Here is a 22,427-nt window from a genome sequence, read left to right as displayed (position 1 = left end):
AAAACCATTGGTGATTTAAGGTGTTGTCTTCTTCATGTAAGTAGAACTTACATTGCAGTTACAGTATAATTATACTGTGGTTGCATTTCAGATATTTTTTGATACACCTATACCCACTAATTCATAATGTTTAAATATTAACTGGATGGAAACAATTACACAACATTGATGATGTACTTAAACTGTAAAAATGCATGTGGTATGTGAAACCCAAGGGATCATAATGTTCAGGCATGCAGCTAATTTACTTCTAAGAAAGGATTTATCCCTACTTAGCAAATATATATATGACCAGAATAAAACTACATTATAATTGCATTCCTTTATATGTTTAAGAAAACCAAACCACACCAAGCAAGTGATTTTTCTCTCCCAAAGACTTGGGCTCTGGGAAGTAGAGGAGGTGTACCCTTGAAGGTAGATAGTTTTGAAGAAATGTAATTAAAAATTGTAGCACATCACCATAGCAAATCAGATATTCTTTAAATAAATTGGATGTTTATGATGCCATGGTTTGCAGCTTATTAAAATGCTTGTAACCTGCATAATTTACTTCTTATTTTGATGAGTAATGCAAACATTCAGCATCTGCATTGGTACAAATTTGGAAGACTCCTATGAATGAGAGGCTCATAATATGATTTAATGAGGCTACCACAGCTGTCTCTTGAATACTTTTTTCCTTGGAATTAATGGGGAAATCTGTGTTTTGCTTGTAAGGGAGATGTTTAATTTGTCACGCTGTTGCTAAGTAGACCACTGAAATAATTCTTTCACTTGTGTGTTGGTTTTAGCCCTGCCAACTCCTTTAGCACATTTCAAAACTTGGCACTGCTCAGATACCAACAGGCATGATTTCTACCTACACCTGGCTTTCCAGCCCAGGGATGCTGAAGGGGGATGTCTGGTATGCATTGTGCACATAGTGCAAAGCTTAAAGAGCTGTAGATGGGAGTAAAATACTTCAGGAATTTTTTAGCCTTTGTATACGAACTGACACATCTCCATGCCCATATGTACACTTAGTAGAGGAGGGAGCAGAAAGTTTTCCCTAATCCTTGTTTTGTGATGAAACTTGGTGACAGGGGCTAGTAAAGCACAGACAGGACAGGCATGGCACGTGTGCAGGGACATGGATCACCCCTCCACCTACGCCGGGTGAGCTGGGCAGTGCCAGGGCTGTCACAAGGATCTGTCTGTGGGGTCCTGTGAAGGTGGTGCTGTACCCCCAGGAGAGCCTGCACCAGCTGTAAAACTCCTACACCTCAAGGGCACTTTCCTTTATTGATAAACAGTTTCCTCAGAGCTGATGCATTTGCTGGGTATGCTGAAAGTCGCTTTTCTCTCTCGCAGAAAGCTGGGGCCTTAGATAGAATGCCTGAGGCAAAATGTCACCCCAAGTGCATTATAGGCAGATAAAACAGCATGCTGGCTTGCCCACATACTTTATATTTGACTTTATGGATTTAATCACAACCTATTTAATAATTCAATTTTTAATAAAAACTGGAATTTAAAAAAAATTCCCATTAAACTGGATTAATTACCTTATTTTATTGAGTTTTGTGACTTCATTGCTAAATTTAAGGATTGGGGTTGATCTGAATCGGCATAAATGTGATTAATGAAGAAATAATTTAAGTTGATTAAAAAGGGCTTAAAATAATGTGATTAGCCTATTGAGATTTGTGTGGCTTATTGGATTACGCATTTTATTCCTGGAGGATTGTTGCAAGATTTAAAATGAAATTAAATTGTTCATCCTATTTTGGGCCCTCAGTGCCTGGTAATCTCCAGTGCCATGATACCAGATCAGAAGGCATAGTCACATTCAAGGGCATTGTTTGGAAAAATACACAGTTGAATTTTTGAGCTAATACCTAAATAATCAGGCTAAAAGATACCACCAAAACCTGGGCTGCTATCCATTATATGAGGCTTAAATGAAATCATATTTGATCTCATAGGACATCCTTTTGGAAGGAATCAGGTGCTGGTGAATGCCTTTTTAGTGAGGGAGACTCTCCTGCCATCTCTGGGTCCATTGTCAGTTTGGCACTTCTTTTAAAAAAAGTTTTAGCGTTATTTAAAATGTGTTGATTTCCAGGTATTAGAAGGATGTATCACCTGATAGTACTGATCTTTATATAATCATCTTAATTAAATAATTGAGTTGGACTCGCTGATCCTCGTGGGTCCCTTCCAACTCAGAATATTCTGTGATCTAAAACCTGTGACAACATCAGTCTACATTTTGTGTTTCTAGGGGATCCATAAGGAGATGTAATTCAAAGGACTTCTTAAAATACATTGATTCACTATTTAATTAAACTACTCAATGGAAACTATTACATTCTGAATAAAAGTGCCCAAATATACCTTTATGAGTGCATGAGAAGTGTCCTTCAAAGCTATTCCTTATATTAATGCCCATTTCTATTACTATTAATTTAATAATTAATTTTTATTAATTCAGACAATGTGTGTATTGAACTGAAAGAATCTGTAATCTCTTACTTGAATGTATTTTCCAAAATCCTCCTGATTCTTGTGGCTCTTATGAGCTTTCCAGTTTCCAAAGTAATTTCTAAACTGAGAGCATCACATGATGGGCAAATACAAAGATAATAGAACTTTTCTATCCTGAGTAGATACAATGTTTATGGAACCAAGTTTACTATTTTGTATGTGATCTCTTTGTTATTTTCTGTGCTGATCATCTGTGATGATGTTGGTGCTTTTTTCCCAAATTATTGCCCTCTACATCAGAGTCCTGTAAGTAAGGCCTGCCCCTTGTGTTTCTAGATTTATGGCCTTGTATTCTGCTTCATATTGGAACATACTTATTTTTTATGTATTGCTTGTCAAGCAGTGTTTTGACTTTTTATCATTGTCTCATATTCTTTGTTATTCATCACTGTTTAAACTTGGCTTTGTATCATCTCCAGGCTCCATGCATATTGATTTCATGCTTTCTTCCAGGTTACTCTAAAAATGCTAAATAGGAGCAGGGTAAGAATGGGTCCCTGCAGAATCCCATTTGAAGCAGATCTACACAATAAGTGTTTCACATTTACTGTTGCATTGGAGAGTTGTCATTTATCTTGGCTTTGATCCATTTAATGTCTCCTGAGTTTATTTTAGTCACTACATCTTCTTAATCAAAGTGTCATTCAGTACCAAGTCAAAGGCATTGCAGAAACCATAATATACTATGGAGTCGGAGCATATTGCAATGACTTTATTATGTGTATCAAGCAAACTTTTAATATCATAAAATCAGAGGTATCGGATTAGTCTGACAAGCTCTGTTTCCTATAATGGTGGAAATAGTTAATGCTAGTAATTTTTTTATTCTTAATCAAATCTTGTTTCAGATTTTCCATTGGCAGTGAAAAATACTGACTCAGAGATACGCTGCCAATCCAGCATTTGGAGGTGTAATGAGGGGGAGTACCAGTGGGACATGTTTTTAGTTAGCCAGAAACTCATTTAGCTTTTCCTCCTGAGTCACTGTTGGAATTCTCTTATTCTCTTAATTTTTGCCTCAGATGCAATCAAAGGAGATTCTGTAAAAAAATGAGGGTCTGTACAGTGGAGCTCTTTTGGGAATGCTGTGGCCAAGTTCTCCTTGTCCAAGGGCTTGCTGCTACTGCTTCTGCTTGAAGACAGAAAGTGTCCTCCTGTCTTTCTCAGGTTTATGTTCCCTTAGAGCGAGGGGATAAATTCAATCCATGTCCAAGGTGCCCTTGCAGACTTACAAGCATTAGAGTCTGTGAGCAACCCAAGTACTTGGAAATAATGGAGTGTTTGGGAGTGGCAGTAGTTGGAGACACTAGATCCAGTGGGCTGTGCCAATCCCTTAAAAGTAAAAGCCGCCTCGCAACTGGAAGTAGATCTGGCACTTGGGGTGTCATAAGTGAAGGAGGTTTTTCTACAGGGAGAGTGAAGAGTATCCATGAAAATTCTTCTCCATCAAGTGGGGTCTTCTGTACAGTTATATGGAGACACTGTGCACATGTATTGGAGTGTCATGCAGTAATTTATTTCTCACTGTAGATGTTGCTTAATATGTAAAGGGATAGGTACTCACACCTTTAGTTAAGAACAGTCCTTGTGGAAACCAGCTGGATGAAACTTCAGTAGTGGTGGTGGAAGGAGCTGTGAAGTGGTAGCCTCATTAGAGGTATTCATGTTCTTGTACTCTTGAAAGCTTTGGACTCATGGCCCCAGTTATTAAAAAAAGAAGTAGTAACTTCAATATCATATCATGACAGTAAATAAACACTTCTTACCTTTCATTTCCAAAAAGCATTTCCAGATGGAGCCTTTATGTGCTGCTCGTTTTTCTCTTGCTCTAAGTTTTCATTTAAACAGCAAATGTAAATTTTCTTCAAGGTGAAATGGAATAAATTTGGTAATACTAATTATTTAAAAAGGAAAAAGTAAAAAGCAAATACACAACAAAACATTCCTTGAACAGCAAATCATTTTGGTTCAGGTGTTTTTCTTGAAGGTCTTCTCCAGACATTCTTTCTCTCTCCCTCTCTCCACCCTTACCCTCTGGTACTTGAAAGTGATTTTTAGTAATGGAGCAAAAGAGGAAAGGAGACAAGCCAATATGATCTTGCCTCCTGTTGAACTTCTCCAGTGCGGACTGTTCAGCATCCCCAAATAGTTAAGCAATTGTCTTCACTCAGTTTTCCTGCCCTTACGGTACCCATTTTGCAGGGTGGCTCTTTTGATGAGAAGCTGACTGTAAAGTTATTATTACAGGTCTTGCTGACCCTACCTGAACTCTGTGTAGTCCTGGGAAGCTGAGGAAAGCCCACTGTAAATGCAGATGTTACCGTTCCCCATGACACTTTCCGTCCCCTATGTTTGAGTTTCCTCAGTCACTGCTCTCCTGTGAATGATGATGGTGCTCAGACTTCTGCACGGAGCTTGCACTCGAGTTAAACTGCTGGTTAGTGACAACTAGCTGGATTTGCAGACATGCTGCCATGACTATTTTGGTGTTTGGAAAATTGTTGGACACTGTGTTCTGAAGCTATTTGTCATCTATCTGTCCATGTTGTATTTTTGGTCTGCCTTAAATTTTCTGTTTATTCCATTACATGTGTACCTCAGCTTTTAAGAGTGCATGCGTCAAATTTTGGATCCAGTCTTTATTCCACATGTGCACAAATCCCTGAATTAGTAGGAATTTTTCCTTGAAGAGGCTACCGAGGTTGATCCCACAGCATTAACATCTGCTCTTGCAATCTGTTGGGCTGTGTGGTTAGTCCAAGTGAGACTGGCAGCATCCCTGTGGCTGCTGCACCCGAGGTTAAGTGGTTTGCTTGTTCAGCCCCTGTGCAAAGGTAGCTGTTCTGTGCCATGAGTTCTGGCATGAATGCTGAGAGGGCAACTTTTCTTGTTCTGTGAGTTGTCACAGTGGGTATCTGACACTTAGTTCCTACAGGCCTTGCCAAGAAAGATTAGAGGGAGTTCAGTTCATTAAGTAGTTGCGATAGCAGAGGCTGGGAGGAGAACAGATAAAATCTGCCAAACTGGCAGTCTTGGGATGCTCTCTGAGAATGTCCAGAACATGGCTGACATTGACAGAAGAAAGCTTAGTGTGGTAAGAGGGAATAGTGGTTTCCAGTGATCTACCTCTAATAATCCTGTACTGGTACTGTGGATTGGACCTTTGAGTTGCATCTCTGATCAAATGGACTAAGCCTCACACATGTATGAGATCCAGTTGCAGCCCTGGCCCCAGCTTTGACTTTCTGTGTTCTCTTGGATGATTTATATAAACCTTCCCTGTTCTGGCTTACTTTTGTTTTACAAAAACTACATTGTCATTTGTCAACCTGCTACACGGTGCTTTGAGTGCCATTAGTGACTCACTGACTTCTTTATTTACTGTTTAAAGGTACATTTTCCCACCACAAATATTGCAAAGCTTTAATATTCTCAGGGACTTGGATTCTGTGTTTAGCTGAAATATGTAGAAACATCTCAAAAAAATTATCCTATAGAGCTAATTAGTTTCTCTTGGAAAAAAAAAAAACAGGTAATCAGTTGTCCATTTAACTGGATCATCTGGAGTTTCCAGAGCAGATAGCTTTTAGGATGCACCATTTATCTCAATCTGTTTGTGAGGACAGGCTAAGCTGTCTGTTATTGATTTCTTAGTGCTGGGTTCATGGGAAATGTCAAAGATCAGAACAAAGCTTCTGTTTTAGCAAGGTGATACTGGTGAAAATGTGAACTGTTGGGGGAGAAATGGGTCTTAATCACACTTAACAAGTTTATCTCTCAGCATCATTACTGTATTTCATATCCTTTCAGTGAAGCCCTGCAGCTCTTCAAGGGTGTTTGGTGTCTTTGGATTGGTGATGATTTTTGCCTTTGTTACCCTCCTTAGCAGAATTCGGGAACACCATCAATGCTTTAGGCGCCCTTCAGGTAACTTGATTTCAGACAAAATTCATGAGCTTGACCTTTTTGTGCTATCCAGCTCTTATTGCTGCCCTATTTCCTTACTTAAGATCAGCAATTTATGTCCTATAGTTTTGACAAAGAGGGTGGGATGAGGTGGAGTACATGTTTATTAGTATTTTTTTAATCTCACTTATTTATTTCTGTTAGCTCTTTGATTTAAACAGCAGAAGTTTGAGCAGTCAAAGGTCAGGATGGATGGGGTGGAGTTTTCCCACAACTGCTGCTGGCTTACTGATCCCACTGTTTATACATGCAGTCCCTCTGACAAGGATGATGTGTTCAACAGGAGAGCTTCTCCTATTTTGGGAGTGTGCTTAGACTGGAGCTCTGAATCCCTCCTTTGGAAACATTTAGAAAATGTTAGGATGCAGTCAGGCCAGCACAGAGAGATGTCTCCTTGGTCATAACTGATTTCAGAGGAGCTGTGCATGTGCTGAAATGTAAGTGCATGATGGGGCAAGTCTTGTGGTTGAGGTCTTTAGGTATTTCAGATAATGGACATTCTGCAGGCTCAGGAGCAGGAAGGAGATGGAGTCATCCTATTAAATCACCTTACAGAGGATGAACAAAGAACTGAAGGAAACCATACTCTGAGTCACTTTGAAAGAAATATCTTGCCTTGGAAACACAAGGTTTCCCACATAAGTGGGGATTTTCTTTTCGTACTTGCACTTTGCATGCAAACTGGTTGTGTTTGTTTCCAGTTTTGTACAGAGCTAGGTTATCTCTGGTACAAAAGGTCTTACGGTGGAAAATCTACAAGTTAGTTCCTTGTTTTCTGCTGATGTAGGTTTCTTTTGGCAAACATCATCCCCTCATCCTTCACTGCCACAATATATCCAGTTCCATCAGTACAAGTGACTGAGGGTAAAAGGCAGCCCTAAGTCAGTTACTGTGTGGCAAAATGAATTTTGATGAACTTAGCATCTTGGAGAGAGAGAGACTTTTTACCTCCAGGATTCAGGGGTACATCTCATTGTGCTTTCTAATTACTTTGGTTAATGAAGGGGAACAAATGCTCTTGTGTGGGTGAACTCTGAGGAGAGTTTTTTGATAATGTGCAGTGCAAATGTTTTTGGCAGGTAGCGTAAGAGAGCAGGTTTCCTATTTATTCACGTAAGATGTTGGCAGCTTTCGGTTTGCCAGGTGACTGTAGTTGCTCCTGTCCTCAGTATCCAGGGAATGGTAACATGGAGCAGCAGCTTAAACCCTGGAGATGCTGCAGCACAGTCTTCTTAGCTGAATGTCTTGTCTTAGAAGAGCATTGTGTTGAAATTGGATTAAGGTAGAGACTTAAGGAAAACAATAGCTACACTAAAATTGGAAACTGGAGTCTGCAGTCTCAGTTGAACCAAGCTCAGCATAAGATCCGTGGGCAGACACAGGGTATCTGAATCATCTTCTCCAGGCACTGATGTGAGTGGGGCTCAGTGGTGGGAGGACACTTCTTGAAGAAAACACTTCTCTGCTCCCCGGGGTGACCCCTTGGACCTGGAGGTGTGTGGTCTGGCTATGGCATGGTGTCAGGATTGGGAGATGCTTGTTCAAGCACTGTGAATATGGCAGAACAAAGGCGAGTGCCTGGGTTGTGAGGCTGAGAAGATAGCCAGCACTAGAGCTTACAAAACACCCTTTGAGTCTCTTGCAAGACTGGAATAATTAACTTCTTGATAATTGTGAGTGGAAACTGTCACATTATATCTAAATTAACAGCTCTCAAGTTGAAAGACTGAGCATTTCTGCAGATGTCCTGGTCTGCAGAGACCAAGGGGGACCATCTGATGCAGTAATAGGCTCAGTTGGCAGTTGCGGTTTGTAGGTGTTTTGTGTATTATACAGTAGGTAGAGGAGATTATTGGTATTGGTTAAAATAATCCCATCGTGGCAATAATACTCAAATCTTGGTAATTTTAGGCAGTTAGTCTGTGGATTAGGCTCAAAGTCTATTAATTTGATTAAAAGATATGGGGGAGTCCTACTCTGAGATGAAGAACTGCTGATGTACAATTCTGATGTTCCCTACATACCAGTAAGTACAAAACCAAAAGTATCCATCAAAAATAAAAGCAGGAAAAGAGGGCACAGAGGATAATCTACTTCCCTCCAAAATCCCTGAGAAGTTACGATCGAATGTTTAAAGGCAACTTTTGTTGTTTCTCCATGAGATCAATTAGTGTTTTTCCCACCTTAATAGCTGAGTAATTCCCTGACTTATTTTGATCAAAAGGCCACAGGTATCTTGGCTTTTATTTTCTGCAGAAAAATTATAGTTACATAACAATTTGCACCTCCCTAGTTAAGACAAAATATCAGACCTGTAACTAAATCAGGCTGCACTGATGAGACTTCCAGGTCTGGCCCTGAGGAACCTCTGTCAAGGAATGAATGACTACAGATTCCAAGTCCATTAATACATCTTCCTCTATGAGAAAAATAATCCAAATTAATCATCAATCTTAAATCTAAATACTGCTCTTGCAAACATGAGGAATTAAAAAAGAAGAGGCTCTTCTAGAACCTGTAAGGTAGTTGTCTGTATTCATTTGTATTCATTAGCATCTATTGCCTGAAGATTTCCATGGCCAAAGAAATGTTTTAAAACACAGTATGTTAATGCAGAAACAGGAGTATTTTAGCAGAAAACTGTAATTTAAAAAGTAGCTGATCTGAGGCCCTCACTTCACTGACTTTCTTCTTTTTTAACACCCATTCTCATAAGTATTAAATAATTATTCTTGTCCATAGAATTGTCTGTATTAGTTCAATGAGACATTTTTATCATGAGAACTTTAGAGGTTTTTATTTGGTTCCCAGCAGATCACAAAGCTTTAAATCCAGTTTTCTGGGGGCTGGGAATCTGGAAATATTTTTGATATTATTGAATGAAGTGAGTGAATGGCAATAGCAGCTTTGTAGAGACATTCACACTGACTGATTTGCTGAAAGTATTTATACAAACATGCACACAAGGAGTGGAGATGTTTTTGTGAGCATCAAGACTGATGCCTTTGGTGGCTTGGAGAGCTGCGCAGGGTCCTGCTTGGCACAGACAGCACAGAGCATCAGAGGACAGAGATGGGGGGATGGAGGGCACTGCTAGAGCAGGGGAGTGTATTTAGGATTTGCAGAAGAGTGTGACTTGAGGAGAGTTGAATGACACAACAGATAAACTGGAGCTGAGGGAAACCAGGTCCTAGGGTAGGGAAGGGTAGTCCAGGCTGCAAAAGGTTTGGGAGTCTGGGGTTCTGGTGTCTTAAAGCAGGTCCCCAGGGGCTGTAGGGAAGCTGGGCCCTAGTGCACATCTCGTGGCTGGGCCTGAGGCAGCAGAGTGCAGGGCTGTGTGCCTATACCCAGCATCACATTTCCTTGCCTTGGGACTCCTTTTCTACTCAAAATTCAGGCAGCTGAAGTCTCTTCAACAGCAGAAGGCAAAAAACTGGGAAGGATTGCTGTTGGCTAGGGAAATAGGAGGGAAAGCAATTTTAACAAGTCTTTCACAATTAATTACAGCCTTGAATGATGTTTTAAAAATATTTTTGGTTCCTGTTGGTATATACTCATGGAGTAGAGTAGATGGAAATCATGCAGAGAAAAAAAAGAATTATTTAGAATTTATAATTATTGAGAAATGTTTTGAATTTATAATATATGGGGAAAGATACAAATGTAGTTGCTGCACTAAAATTGCAGGCAGCTGGTTTTACATCCAGCAGCAAGTAAGTAGCTGATACTGAAAAGACAGTCACATATCTGGCTGAGTATTTTCTTAAGAGGAGTTGGAATATATTTCTTATCTAGTTGTCCCTTTTCCTACAATGCTTTGTGGTTCAAAACAAATGGGGAGACAAGAAAGTGTGAAGTACTTAGGGCTGAGCAAAGAGTAGGGCTTCCACATGAGCCATGCAATTAGGCATGCAGGAGAGATGGGCTTCTCAGCCTTCTGAGAACTTCTTTGCCAAAGAACACCCAAATATACTAATAAGAAGGCCCAGACCCTCTCAGATGTGTATCTTGGGGGTCTGACTCATGACTGTTTTTTGGCTTCAGTTTAGTTTTGCTTGAGGTGTCCAAGGCTGTTGAGAAGAGGCAGAACTGAGGCTGGACACTCATCTGCTGAGCACCAGCTGTCACATGTGTCCCACTGGCATGCTGGCTCATCCCAGGCTCCCAACACTGCTTCAGAGGCAACTTCTCTTTCTCCCACGTAGTCTGAGACTCTTAACTCATGCCTTTTTATCCCAAAGTTCCTCCTTTATTCATGATACCTCTGAAATCCCAGAGGGTTCCTCCAAGTTCAGGTTATGCAGAGCATAACCAGGTGCTGGAGCTTCACATCTACTCCCTCTTTTCATATATATCTGCTTTGAAAATGTACATGACACAGTTGGATACTGTCTCCAGCTGCTGGGATCTGGAAGGCAGTTTAATAGCTGCAAATACCAGTCATGAAAACTTGCTATCTCAAATGCTGCAGTCAATCAAGTTGCTGTATAGCTCAGAATACTTTATAGCTCATCATAAGTTCACTGAACTGAATTGTGGGAAGGGATAATATATTGTGTTTTGGGATAATATATTGTGTTTTGAGGTTCAGAAAAACATTAATTATCTTTACATAAATGTATCTTTTCTGTTATTTATGGACTCACGGGTTGACTGAAGAAAAACTAATTTTTATATATATAATTATTCCACAGGATCCTTCAAACCAAAAATGTGGAAGAAAGAAAACAGTGTCCTTCAGCAGCATGCCCTCAGAGAAGAAAATAAGCAGTGCCAGTGACTGTATCAGCTTTATGCAGGCTGGGTGTGAACTGAAGAAAGTTCGTCCAAATTCCCGGATTTATAACCGTTTTTTTACTCTGGATCCTGACCTGCAGGCTCTTCGTTGGGAGCCTTCCAAGAAGGATCTTGACAAAGCCAAGCTTGATATTTCTGCTATAAAAGAAATCAGACTAGGGAAGAATACAGAAACGTTCAGGAATAATGGACTTGCAGATCAGATTTCTGAGGACTGTGCACTGTCGGTAATTCATGGTGAGAACTATGAGTCGCTTGACTTGGTTGCCAATTCAGCTGATGTGGCCAATATTTGGGTATCAGGATTAAGGTACTTGGTGTCTCGTAGCAAACAACCCCTGGATCTGATGGAAAGTAGCTATGATACACCACGGTTTGCCTGGCTAAAAACTGTATTTGATGCAGCAGATGTTGATGGCAATGGCATAATGTTGGAAGATACGTCTGTGGAGCTAATAAAGAAGCTTAACCCCACCTTAAAGGAATCAAAGATTAGATTAAAATTCAAGGAAATTCAGAAGAGCAAAGAGAAACTGACAACACGAGTAACAAAAGAGGAATTTTGTGAAGCATTCAGTGAACTTTGCACAAGACCTGAAGTGTATTTCTTACTTGTGCAGATATCCAAAAACAAAGAGTACCTGGATGCCAATGACCTCATGCTGTTTTTAGAGGCTGAGCAAGGAGTGGCCCACATAACAGAAGAAATGTGTCTAGATATTATACGCAGGTATGAGCTTTCTGAAGAAGGACGGTTGAAAGGTTTTCTTGCAATTGATGGATTTACTCAATACTTGTTGTCCCCAGAATGTGATATTTTTGACCCAGAGCACAAAAAAATTGTTCAAGACATGACACAGCCTTTGTCACATTACTACATCAATGCATCCCACAATACGTATCTAATAGAAGACCAGCTCAGAGGGCCAGCTGATATCAATGGTTATGTCAGAGCTTTAAAGATGAGTTGTCGGAGTATTGAACTAGACGTCTGTGACGGCCCAGATAATGAACCCATTATTTGTAACCGCAACAACATGACATCTCCACTTGCCTTTCGAAATGTTATTGAGGTAATAAACAAATTGGCCTTCTTTGCTTCAGAATACCCTCTTATTCTCTGCTTGGGGAACCACTGCTCTGTACAGCAGCAGAAGGTAGTGGTACAACACATGAAAAGAATCTTTGGAAACAAACTGTACACAGAGGCACCTTTACCCTCAGAAGTCTACCTCCCATCACCTGAGAAACTGAAAATGAAGATCATTGTGAAGGGGAAGAAACTGCCCTGTGATCAGGATATATTACAAGGAGAAGTCACGGATGAAGATGAAGAGGCTGAAATATCCCGAAGACTGTCAGAGGACTTCTCAAGGGAACCAAAGCTGATCTGGCTCTGCAGGGAATTGTCTGACTTGGTGTCCCTATGCAAATCTGTCCAATACAAAGACTTCGAGACATCCATGAAATTTCAGAATTATTGGGAAATGTGCTCCTTCAGTGAGGCAGAAGCCAGTCGGATTGCAAACGAATACCCTGAAGATTTTGTCAACTACAACAAAAAGTTTCTGTCCAGGGTGTACCCGAGTGCTATGAGGATAGATTCCAGTAACTTAAATCCTCAAGATTTTTGGAATTGTGGTTGCCAGATAGTGGCAATGAACTATCAGACCCCGGGGCCCATGATGGACCTACACACTGGTTGGTTTCTACAGAATGGGGGATGTGGGTACGTTCTCAGACCTTCAGTGATGCGTGATGAAGTGTCTTATTTCAGTGCAAATACCAAGGGTATTGTGCCAGGGGTGTCTCCCCAGGTCCTACACGTCAAAATAATCAGTGGTCAGAATTTTCCAAAGCCCAAGGGTGCATGTGCAAAAGGGGATGTCATAGACCCCTACGTCTGCATAGAAATACATGGGATTCCTGCAGACTGCACTGAACAAAGAACTAAAACTGTTCAGCAAAACAGTGATAACCCCATTTTTGACGAAAGCTTTGAGTTCCAGATCAATCTACCGGAGCTGGCCATGATCCGATTTGTTGTTTTGGATGATGACTACATTGGGGATGAGTTCATAGGACAGTACACCATCCCTCTGGAGTGCTTACAGCCCGGATACAGGCACATACCCCTGCGGTCCTTTGTTGGTGATATCATGGAGCACGTTACCCTCTTTGTGCATATTGCCATAACCAACCGAAGTGGAGGTGGCAAGGCACAGAAGCGCAGCCTCTCGGTGAGGATAGGGAAGAAAGCAAGGGAGTACACCATGCTGAGGAACACTGGTCTCAAGATTATTGATGACATCTTTAAGCTCGCAGTGCATCCACTGCGAGAGGCTACTGACATGAGAGAAAATATGCAGGTATGACACTTACACTTACATTGTGTGAGGTGGGGTGTCCTGAATGTGCAAGTGAAGGTCATGGTGTGAGCTGCTGGAAGGACAAGCTTACTGAAGCTTGTGGAAGCTGATGAAGCTTCAGACCCACAGCTGTTGTCAGCCTTTAACTGGACACTGGAAGGTTGACAGTTGCAAGTGTTAACTAACTAAGCAAATGTAAGATTAGGTAGAACCATTTTAAAAATCAATATATGCTCTCCAAATGTATGCTTTATTGGTGGATTGTCTTCTGAGAAAGCAGAACTGAGGGTACTTTTGTATGTCCCCTACCTCAGGGCTCAACTACTTCATTTCCTCGTTGGTTCTAGAAAACCTCAGCAAGCTTTTGTTTTGCTAGCTGTGTGAGGGTTATGCTCCTAGTTTTCTTTGGGTGAGTATAAGAAACAGTCAGTGGATGTGTCATTAAGGTCTTGTCTACACCAAAGAAACCCACTGTGCAAAAAGCAGCATGTTTTCCGGAGCGTGCGTTGCCACTGTTTGCCCAAGGGCTGCAGATGTTCAATGTAGGCACTGAATGCCACTCGAATTGCAATTTCCTCTCTGCTAAATAACAGCGTTGTCTTGGTTGGCTGAGCACCGGCACAGACACCGGTGCCACGTCTTGGCTCAGAGGTGCTCCTGGCCCTCTGTGCTTGTGCCTGTGGTACTCTGTGCAGCAGAGCCTGCTGGGGCAGGCATCATCAGGGCCCAGGTGCTCAGCGTTGTCACAGCTGCTGGCTGAGACCTTCGTGGTTGGCAGGAGGGGAAGTTGCAGCGAGGCCAAACAAGAACCAGCGTGCCCAGTGCTCTCTTCTGTAGTGGAGGCAACTCTGAGGGTTAATTAAGGGGCAGCTCAGTTCAGAGCTTCAGGCACTGCCTAGAAACAAAACTGAGTAGCATTAAACAACGAGTCTTCCTTAATAAATGGCTGAAATCAGCTGTAACTATGCACTTGATAAAGATACAGAAACAATTCATTTTTTCTTTCTTGAAAACAGGAGAAAAAGGCATAGCACTTCATTGACCCCACTTTTCTGGATGGAGTCTAAAGCAAATGAAATGTTGACAGCTGGAAAAGTTTACAAAATGACATAAGTTTTAAATCACTCTCAAAGGAATAGTCTCAGCATATTTTTAAGAATGGGAAACTTCTCAGCCTTTCCTTTCCTTCAGGCCTTGAAAATAACTAATTTGAACTGCTGACTCCACCTTCTGTCTAGGTCAGGCACTATATGTGAACTATATAAATGAAAAAACTCTGACTCAGAAACAACATTAATGCGCTTTCTAAGCAAAACTTCAGTAGAAGATGTTCTGGGGAATGCTGTGTAAAGACACAGTTTTAGATTTTACTGCATGCTAATGTATATGGTCAATGAGAAAAGCATTGTCTGATAACTGGTTTTTTTCAGCAGGATGTGGGAGGAACATTTGCAAGGTATGAGTTGTTATAATAGTTGGGATTTGTACATCTTGGTTACTCCTACTACAACTCAGGAAGCCAAATGAGGGATGCATCTTGGCTGTACATCCTCTGACTTGATAAATAAACTACCTCCTGGCATGTTAATTTGGTTTGACCGGGATATCCAGGATTGATTTTCTTACATGTGACCTATGAAGGGGAAAGAGTGTTTGTGTTTCTTTATGATGTGGTGATGCAAGGCTGAAAATAAAGTGGGTTCTTCCTCCTTGCCTTTTGCATGGGAAATATAAGGTCTGTCAGACTTCTTTCTGGAGGATGAGAATGACAGGAGAACATGCAATTTCAGCATCAAAACCAATTGGAGTTTAAGTAGTTGGGAAGAGAAATAGCATTTTAGGCTGAAGGTTTAATATGCTGGGGACCAGACCTTGTCCCTCTTAGGGCTGGATTTGAAATGCAAAGTAGCTGAAGAGATTGCAGTTGGGGTGCCTTGGTCTGGGGGAAAGCTGGAGATGGCAGTACACCTGGGGACAGAGAATGGGGCTGCCAGGGAATTCCTGTGTGGGATGGCATCCTGTGGTCCATGGGGTCCCGGGGGCAGCAGGATAGACACAAATGCCTCACATCAAAGGGGAGAAGCAGGCAAGGGCTGACAAGGTACTGGCAGGCAGTGGGGTCTGAGTGGTCAGCAGAACAGGGCTGAAGTATTTCTGTTCCTGCCCCAGAACGCCATGGTGTCTGTGAAGGAGCTGTGCGGGCTGCCGCCCATCGCCAGCCTGAAGCAGTGCATCCTGACCCTGTCCTCCCGGCTCGTGAGCAGCGACAACGCGCCCTCCGTCACCCTCTGCATGAAGGACACCTTTCCCTACCTGGAGCCTCTGGGCACCGTGCCCGACGTGCAGAAAAAGGTGCTGGCAGCGTATGACCTGGTAGGCACTTCACTGCTGCTCCCCCTGTGTGTGTCCCCTGCTGTCACCCGCCCAGATGTTTCCCTTGATAAACAGTGCCCTTCAAATGACTCGTGCCATGCAAGTTGTCCTTTAACCACTGAAATTCTGCTGCTGTTTCCTTTCTTAAACAGGGTTGTGGCCAGCACAGGTTGGCACTTGAAGAGGACTTTATTTACAAAACTAGCGGCAATTCAGATTGTCCTGGTGTTTGTTAGTCCTTGTCCTTGAGAAACAGCGAGATTTGTGTGCTGCCCTTTGCCTGGCCACGGCAGAGCACAGGGCCAATAGACAGGGAGCCACAGCGTGGGAGTTCCCAGCCGTGCCCTTCTCAGCAGCACTGCCCATATCCCTGCCAGACCCAGTCAGTGCTGCTCTGGGGAGGGCACTGCAAAGCTGGGAAGGGAGATCTAAAAAATCCCCATTTTCAGCATGGGGTAGAAGAGGTCTGTATGATGCAGGAATACTCACACTGATGCAGAGACACAAACTGGAATCCTTCCAGATGAATGCTGCTGCTCATTGTATGACATATGTCACTTCTGTGGGTGACTGAGCAACAGCTGTGCGTGACTTCCAGCAGCAGAAGTTGCTGTCACACGGTGCCTTCGGGGCCATGAGGCTGCCCTGTCGCTCCCCATCCTTTGGAGATGGTCTGCACAACCTGTAACAAGCTGCATACCTTTGCAAACCGTGACTTTGTAAATAGTGCACTGCAGCAGCCAGACCAAATCACGATGCTTGTTCAGGGCACAGCAGTTATTCCTGCAGCTTGTGTTACTCCTGCAGCTTGTGTTCATAAGGAATAAAATGGTGAATAACGTCGGGGATATCAAATTGCTTCCAGAGAACCTGAAGTGTTGCGAGGAGTGATCACAGCTTTGACCAGCTATTCAATGTGCCAAATGCTCACCTCCTTTCCATCTCATTTTTTGCCATTATAAAACACTTTTCAAGGGAAATTCAGCTTATGGTGAGGAGGGAGACACTGACGTTTATTAAAACAGAAATACTAAAAGTACTCTGAAATAACCCTTGGATTCTTTCCAGAGTAGTTTATATTACTTGAAAGTGATTAAGTTATGGTAATAAAATACCAGCTGTAACAATACCAGAACGAGGATTTGCAAATCCAGTTGATTGCCTCATTTTAGATTGAACTTTTTTGAGGTAGATTTGTTACATAGTGTGGTGTCTTTCTGAAAGAGCAAATACCACATAAATAAGAAATTTTCCTGTCTTCAGAGGGCTGCTTAATGGCGTTTAACCAAAATGAATGTGTCATCTCTTATCTTTACAGTTATATACTGAAGAGTACACATGGGACGTTTCAAGGCCTCCCTCTGCTTTTGAAACAGTTTTCCAATTTAAATAGGTGAAAGGCCCCTTTTGGGTGTAGACAAAAACACTTGTATAGCTGTTTTAAATAATGTTTGTTCTCACATATGTCTCTGACGGGGGAAGATGTAATTTGAATGTCAGGAGACTTTGCAAACACTTTAAAATCAGAGAAAGAGGAGGGATTTCTGCCTTGCCTATGTAAAGATTGATTTGAGATATAATTCTGCTAATGACAACATGATACTTTATTTTTACCCATTTTGCAACTGCCTCTTTGCTAAAACTATTTGCTTCTGAAAAAAACAAAAGGCAGATTTGATAAATGCCTTTGCTACATTTTGGATATTTGCCTCTAGAGACAATGCCAGAAGCAGAACATTGAAATCTATTTAGCCTTTCTGTCTTTAAAAAAATGAACTGTCTCTATCAGTCTTGATATTTGAAATCAGTGTAGGGACAAGTTTGCAATTGTAATGTTGACAAGGGGCTCCTCCTTCCTATGTAAGGAGTTGGTATAATCCAAGGTGTATCTCTTTTTAATAATTATAAATTTTTTTTTGTGCAAATGAGAGCCCAAGGAAATGCTGGTGGAAAGCAATATAAAATATTTTAGTTTATTTATTTTTATTCAAGGTATACTACAGTTCAGCCTTTTATATTGTTGATAAATATGGCTTCAAGGAACTGGATCCACAAGTGCTTGCTGCATATCTTTAATTCCTTAGAAATGTCTTCTTACTTCAAAGCACTTTTTGAATAAATAGGCCTAAGAGGATTTTTAAATGCATAAAATAAAATCTGTTTATATTGGCCTGTCTCTTGTATAAACGGGCTATACTTCTTAATTCCTTTTACAGTAAGATGGAAAAAAGTCTGACCCTAAATCTCATAGTGGGAAGCTGCCACTGTGTGTCTGCCTCACTTGCTGGGCTCCACAGCACAGGGGGCTTGAGTGCTGGGCAAACCCTTCCTCACCACACAATACATGCCACATTCTTTAAAGGTCTGCTTTGAAAATAATTTCTGATAAAACCAGCCCTAATGTGTTGGAATCTTTTCCTCTTAGAGAAAATTGCCAACCGAACATACCTTTTTCCTTTTTTTTCCATGGAAAGTATAGACTCTGCCTTTGTGTTTCATGGGGCATAAACAGGGCTGATGGTCCAGGGAAATGGAGGTGCAAAGGCTGGGAGACCTGCCACAATGATCTGGAAAACAATTAACTGTCTGTTCCCTCCTGCTCAGCCTTTGTCAGCAGGCAGGAGAGACAAAGACTGGTTTGTGCAGTTTGTTTGTTTTTTCCTGGGCAATTAATTTTACCATTGTGCTCTGCATTAAATATTTTCTTTTGAGAGAGGCCTTACTAGAATAAAATTTAATGTCCTTTGTTTAAGGAACTGGAATGATTTTTCATGACTGTTTATCTTTTTTTATGGATGCACTGCAGTGGTTCAGTGGAACTCTGCTGTTGCCATGTCTCATGTAGGAAGAGGCTTCACTGATGATTCTGGGTTGTATGGGAGTTTCTGCAGAGGAGAGAAGGGAATAGCATTTGCCAAAACCAAGAAAATAGGGTGAACTGATGACAATACACAGAAAACATTTTTGAAAAGTTTGTCAGTGACCAAAAATACAGTTTAGAATGATTTATTTTGCCTTTCAGCTTTAGTTGATACCATACATAGAGTGTGATGTCTGGACTCTGGTCGTGTTGTCACTGGTTCCCACACACACAGCCTAGGACAGCCCACTGTGTCACTCACAGGGCTGCTCTTCAGAGCTTTCCTTGCCCACGAGGAAGGGCTCTTCCTCTGCCCCTCCACCTGTGTACTCCCCTTGTTAGTGGTCACTCAGGTGGGCAGCATGTGCAATGTGCCTGACAACCTGTCAAATTAATGCTGCTGTTCAGTGATCACACCTTAAAAAGGAGATACTCCATGTGAAGAGAGGTGATGGGGCCCAGCTGGACCTGACAGATGGTTGAATTATTCATTGCAAACAGTTACCCTGTGAAGTTAGGACTTTATTTGGTTGAGAATTGTTTGGAAACAGATTGTGATTTCTGTGTCTGCACCATAGATTCATATATGGATGCAAGCATGCATGAACTCAGGGACACCTGTGCACTTTGCTTTTTAGTTATTGGTTCAGCATTATTTTTCCTCCAAGATCAAATGATTGAATCACTTGAAAATCAAAAGCAATAAACAAGTGATAATAAATGTTCTTGGTTTGACCCAATCTCCTTGCTCACATGCATGCAGAAATTTTTCTAGAAAATTAGAATAAGATGTTCAGTATCTTTACATGTTTTCAGATAGTAAATAACAAGAAGTGTGAAACAGGTTGAGCAATGCTATTTGTTACATAAACTCATGTTGACACTAAAGTTTTTCTCTGTATTTAAGCCTCTTTACTGGAACTGATCTTGCTCTCTTGGAGCAGACAGTTATGGGAGGACAGGGTATCTGTAGGTGCTGTTGGGAGAAGATAAAGTAGTTGGCCAACTTGGAGATGGATTGGGGATATTTGAGAGGAGAGGAAATATCTGTGATGCTGCTGGGAAATGAGTTGATGAATTTAATGGCAGTGTTTTTGATGATATGGGTATTGGTCCATGCATGCTAGCAGAAGTCTGCTGAAGCATGTGTGGAGAGGAACTGCTGCTCTTTGTCTGCTATTCTTTTCATATTCAGGGTTTTTTTTGGTTTCTTTGTCTTGATGCAGGTGTGAAAGCTCTTTATTCCCAAGGAGAAAGTTCTTTTCCCCATTTATGTAAATGCAAAATGACTAAATAGATTTTTCTGAGCTTTTCCGCTGAAATTCATACCTCGGCTGGAACAGTCATCCCCAGAGGAACATTTTTCATCATTCTCTAAGCAGCTGAAGACACGGGATATTGCAGAGCAGAGCACCCACTGCCAGGGAAGTGTCATAAGGCACTGACACCAAACATAGTCCAGTACATGGACATTCTCATGAATTTGTATTTGTTTTAGAGTTTTCCATCCAAAATTGAACATAGACTGGGAAAGTCTCTTTCTTTTTCCATTTCTTCTTAAGAAAAGTCTTGTTTCTTTCTCCACTTCTTATAATTCTCCCTCTCTCTTATTCACCGATCACTCTCACAGTTTCCTTCTGACAGCCCATGTCCCTTAATCATTTCTAAAACAGAACATGAAAACAGTCAGATCAGAACTTTTCTTACAGACTGAAGTTTCAGTTGGGTACTTCAGTTACTCTGCTTTAGCCTAAACATACTGAAAGCTGATCCCTTGCCCTGTTCCTCCATTGCTCCTGTTGTTCTGTAGAGGGCTGGTCTTATGCACAGGTCACATCCTGCAACACTCTGACTCCTTATTTCCCCAGAAATATTTGTAACTGAAAACGTTAAATTGGAATTTAAGGTGAATTTCATTTGATTCTTTCTGCAGTTTGTGTCAGTAAGATATTTCAGCTGTTTCAAGCTCATGTTACTGTCCTTGATAGCTGTTTCTCAAACTGGGCTGTTGCAGGAAAAGACATCTGGCTTTAAGTATATTGTGACAGAGACAAGGCAGTGGACAGACTGGTGGGCAGCTTTCCTTCCCATGTCCTGGCACCACATGCACATCTTTTCCTTTGGGCAAGGCCTGCTGGCACATGATTGATTACCTGGATGTTTCTTGCCCCAAATGTATGCAAGAAATGCTCAATGCCAGAGGGAATCCTGTTCAAATTTTCATGAGCTTAATTTGCCCTTCAGCATTTTTTGAATTGGTTTTATTTTTGTAACCTCTTTTATTTTACATTAATAGTTTTGGTTTCGTTTTGGTTTTTTTGTTGTTTGGTTGATTGCTTGGTTGTGTTGGTTGGTTGTATTTTGCTCTTTAGCAGCAGAGGCACAATGTGGTACCCCTTATCCAGGCAAAATTCTACACTGTCAATGAAAGGCATAGGAGATTAGAACAAAGGTCATGAGCAGATACCTAAGAGAAAACTTCTTTTTAATCTGATATTCAGTCAGTTTCTGTCCTCAACATTGGAATATTTATGAGAGGATTCCTTGAACTGTCCTTTTTTTATCATTTATCTTCCCAGTAGGAACAGTGCTTTAATTTGCCAACAGGAGATTTTCCTGTCTTTTTTTGCTTTTTTGGTGAGGCATTGCTGTGTTAATTTCCTTTCTCCTTTTCAGTTTGTAGAATAATTCATAATGAAAAGTAGAAATTGGTCTTTAGCACAGGAGTTCATTAAAGTAAAAAGAAAGAACATTTTTGTTCACTTTGTGCTGATCCTGTGATTAAACTGCCTTTGGTACAGGTAATAAATAACCCTGTTAATTTCATGTGAGTAATATGATGTCCTAAGCATTAAGATATATTAAATTTCACTTAAAATTTATTTAGATTTGTAATTAACACTTAACAGAAGGGACAAAGTAAAGCATTGTTCTGTGCATGAAGCAATGGGATATTAAATTTGATATTCTGTGCTATGTTTAGACACTGAAGTGAGACAGGTCAGTTATATTTTCAGCCCATATCTGTTCCACTTTCTGACTCTCATATACTGGGTAAAGAGAGAGCTTCTGGATTTGTGGCACTTCTTGCTCCCTATGCTTTTGTGAGCCTCCAGCATGGTTGTGGCAGGGTGCTTCAGGTGGATTGAGATGAATCAAGTTTATGCTTTTTGCTTTCAGCATTGCATAATAATCCTTAAATTAAATTAAATTAGTTATTTTGCAGGAAAAAACTAACCTGTGCAGATGAGGCTTTGTATTCTTCATTCCCATTAGTTTATTAAACGTGACATATAGTTCTGGGACTTGTGCCATGTGCATCTTTTGTCAGTCTGAACAACCCTCTATTCACTTCTTGTTGTCAGAGTGTTTCTGGGCTGCAGTCTCTCCAGGAGGGTTGGCACCTCCAGGACTCCCAAAAATCTTTGTGTCCCTGCTCCCATGGAAACATGGCAGCAGTCTCTGAAGGGGGCAGTCCGTTGTCCCCACAGAGCTCTAGGAGGAGCCACATCTCCTCCCCGTGGGTCTCAGCC

At 41.2% G+C, this 22,427-nt stretch overlaps 1 protein-coding gene across 3 annotated transcripts in view; it reads left to right on the top strand.

Moving 5' to 3' along the window:
• PLCL1 (phospholipase C like 1 (inactive)) overlaps positions 1 to 22,427 on the top strand; it is a 192,265-nt gene that overhangs the window by 139,654 nt on the left and 30,184 nt on the right. For 2 of the 3 annotated variants that reach the window (XM_071562554.1, XM_071562555.1), the window contains exons 2-3: positions 11,190 to 13,661; positions 15,831 to 16,034. In XM_071562554.1, the coding sequence (XP_071418655.1) occupies positions 11,190 to 13,661; positions 15,831 to 16,034 (2,676 nt within the window). Of the gene's footprint in view, positions 1 to 6,438; positions 6,457 to 11,189; positions 13,662 to 15,830; positions 16,035 to 22,427 lie in introns of those variants that run through there. The other variant, XM_071562557.1, reaches the window with a different exon arrangement.

The sequence above is a fragment of the Pithys albifrons genome, chromosome 8, assembly GCF_047495875.1.
Source record: "Pithys albifrons albifrons isolate INPA30051 chromosome 8, PitAlb_v1, whole genome shotgun sequence".
Lineage (NCBI taxonomy): Eukaryota > Metazoa > Chordata > Aves > Passeriformes > Thamnophilidae > Pithys > Pithys albifrons.
Note: the sequence above shows the minus strand (reverse complement) of the source record. Positions and strands in the feature narration are given on the sequence as shown.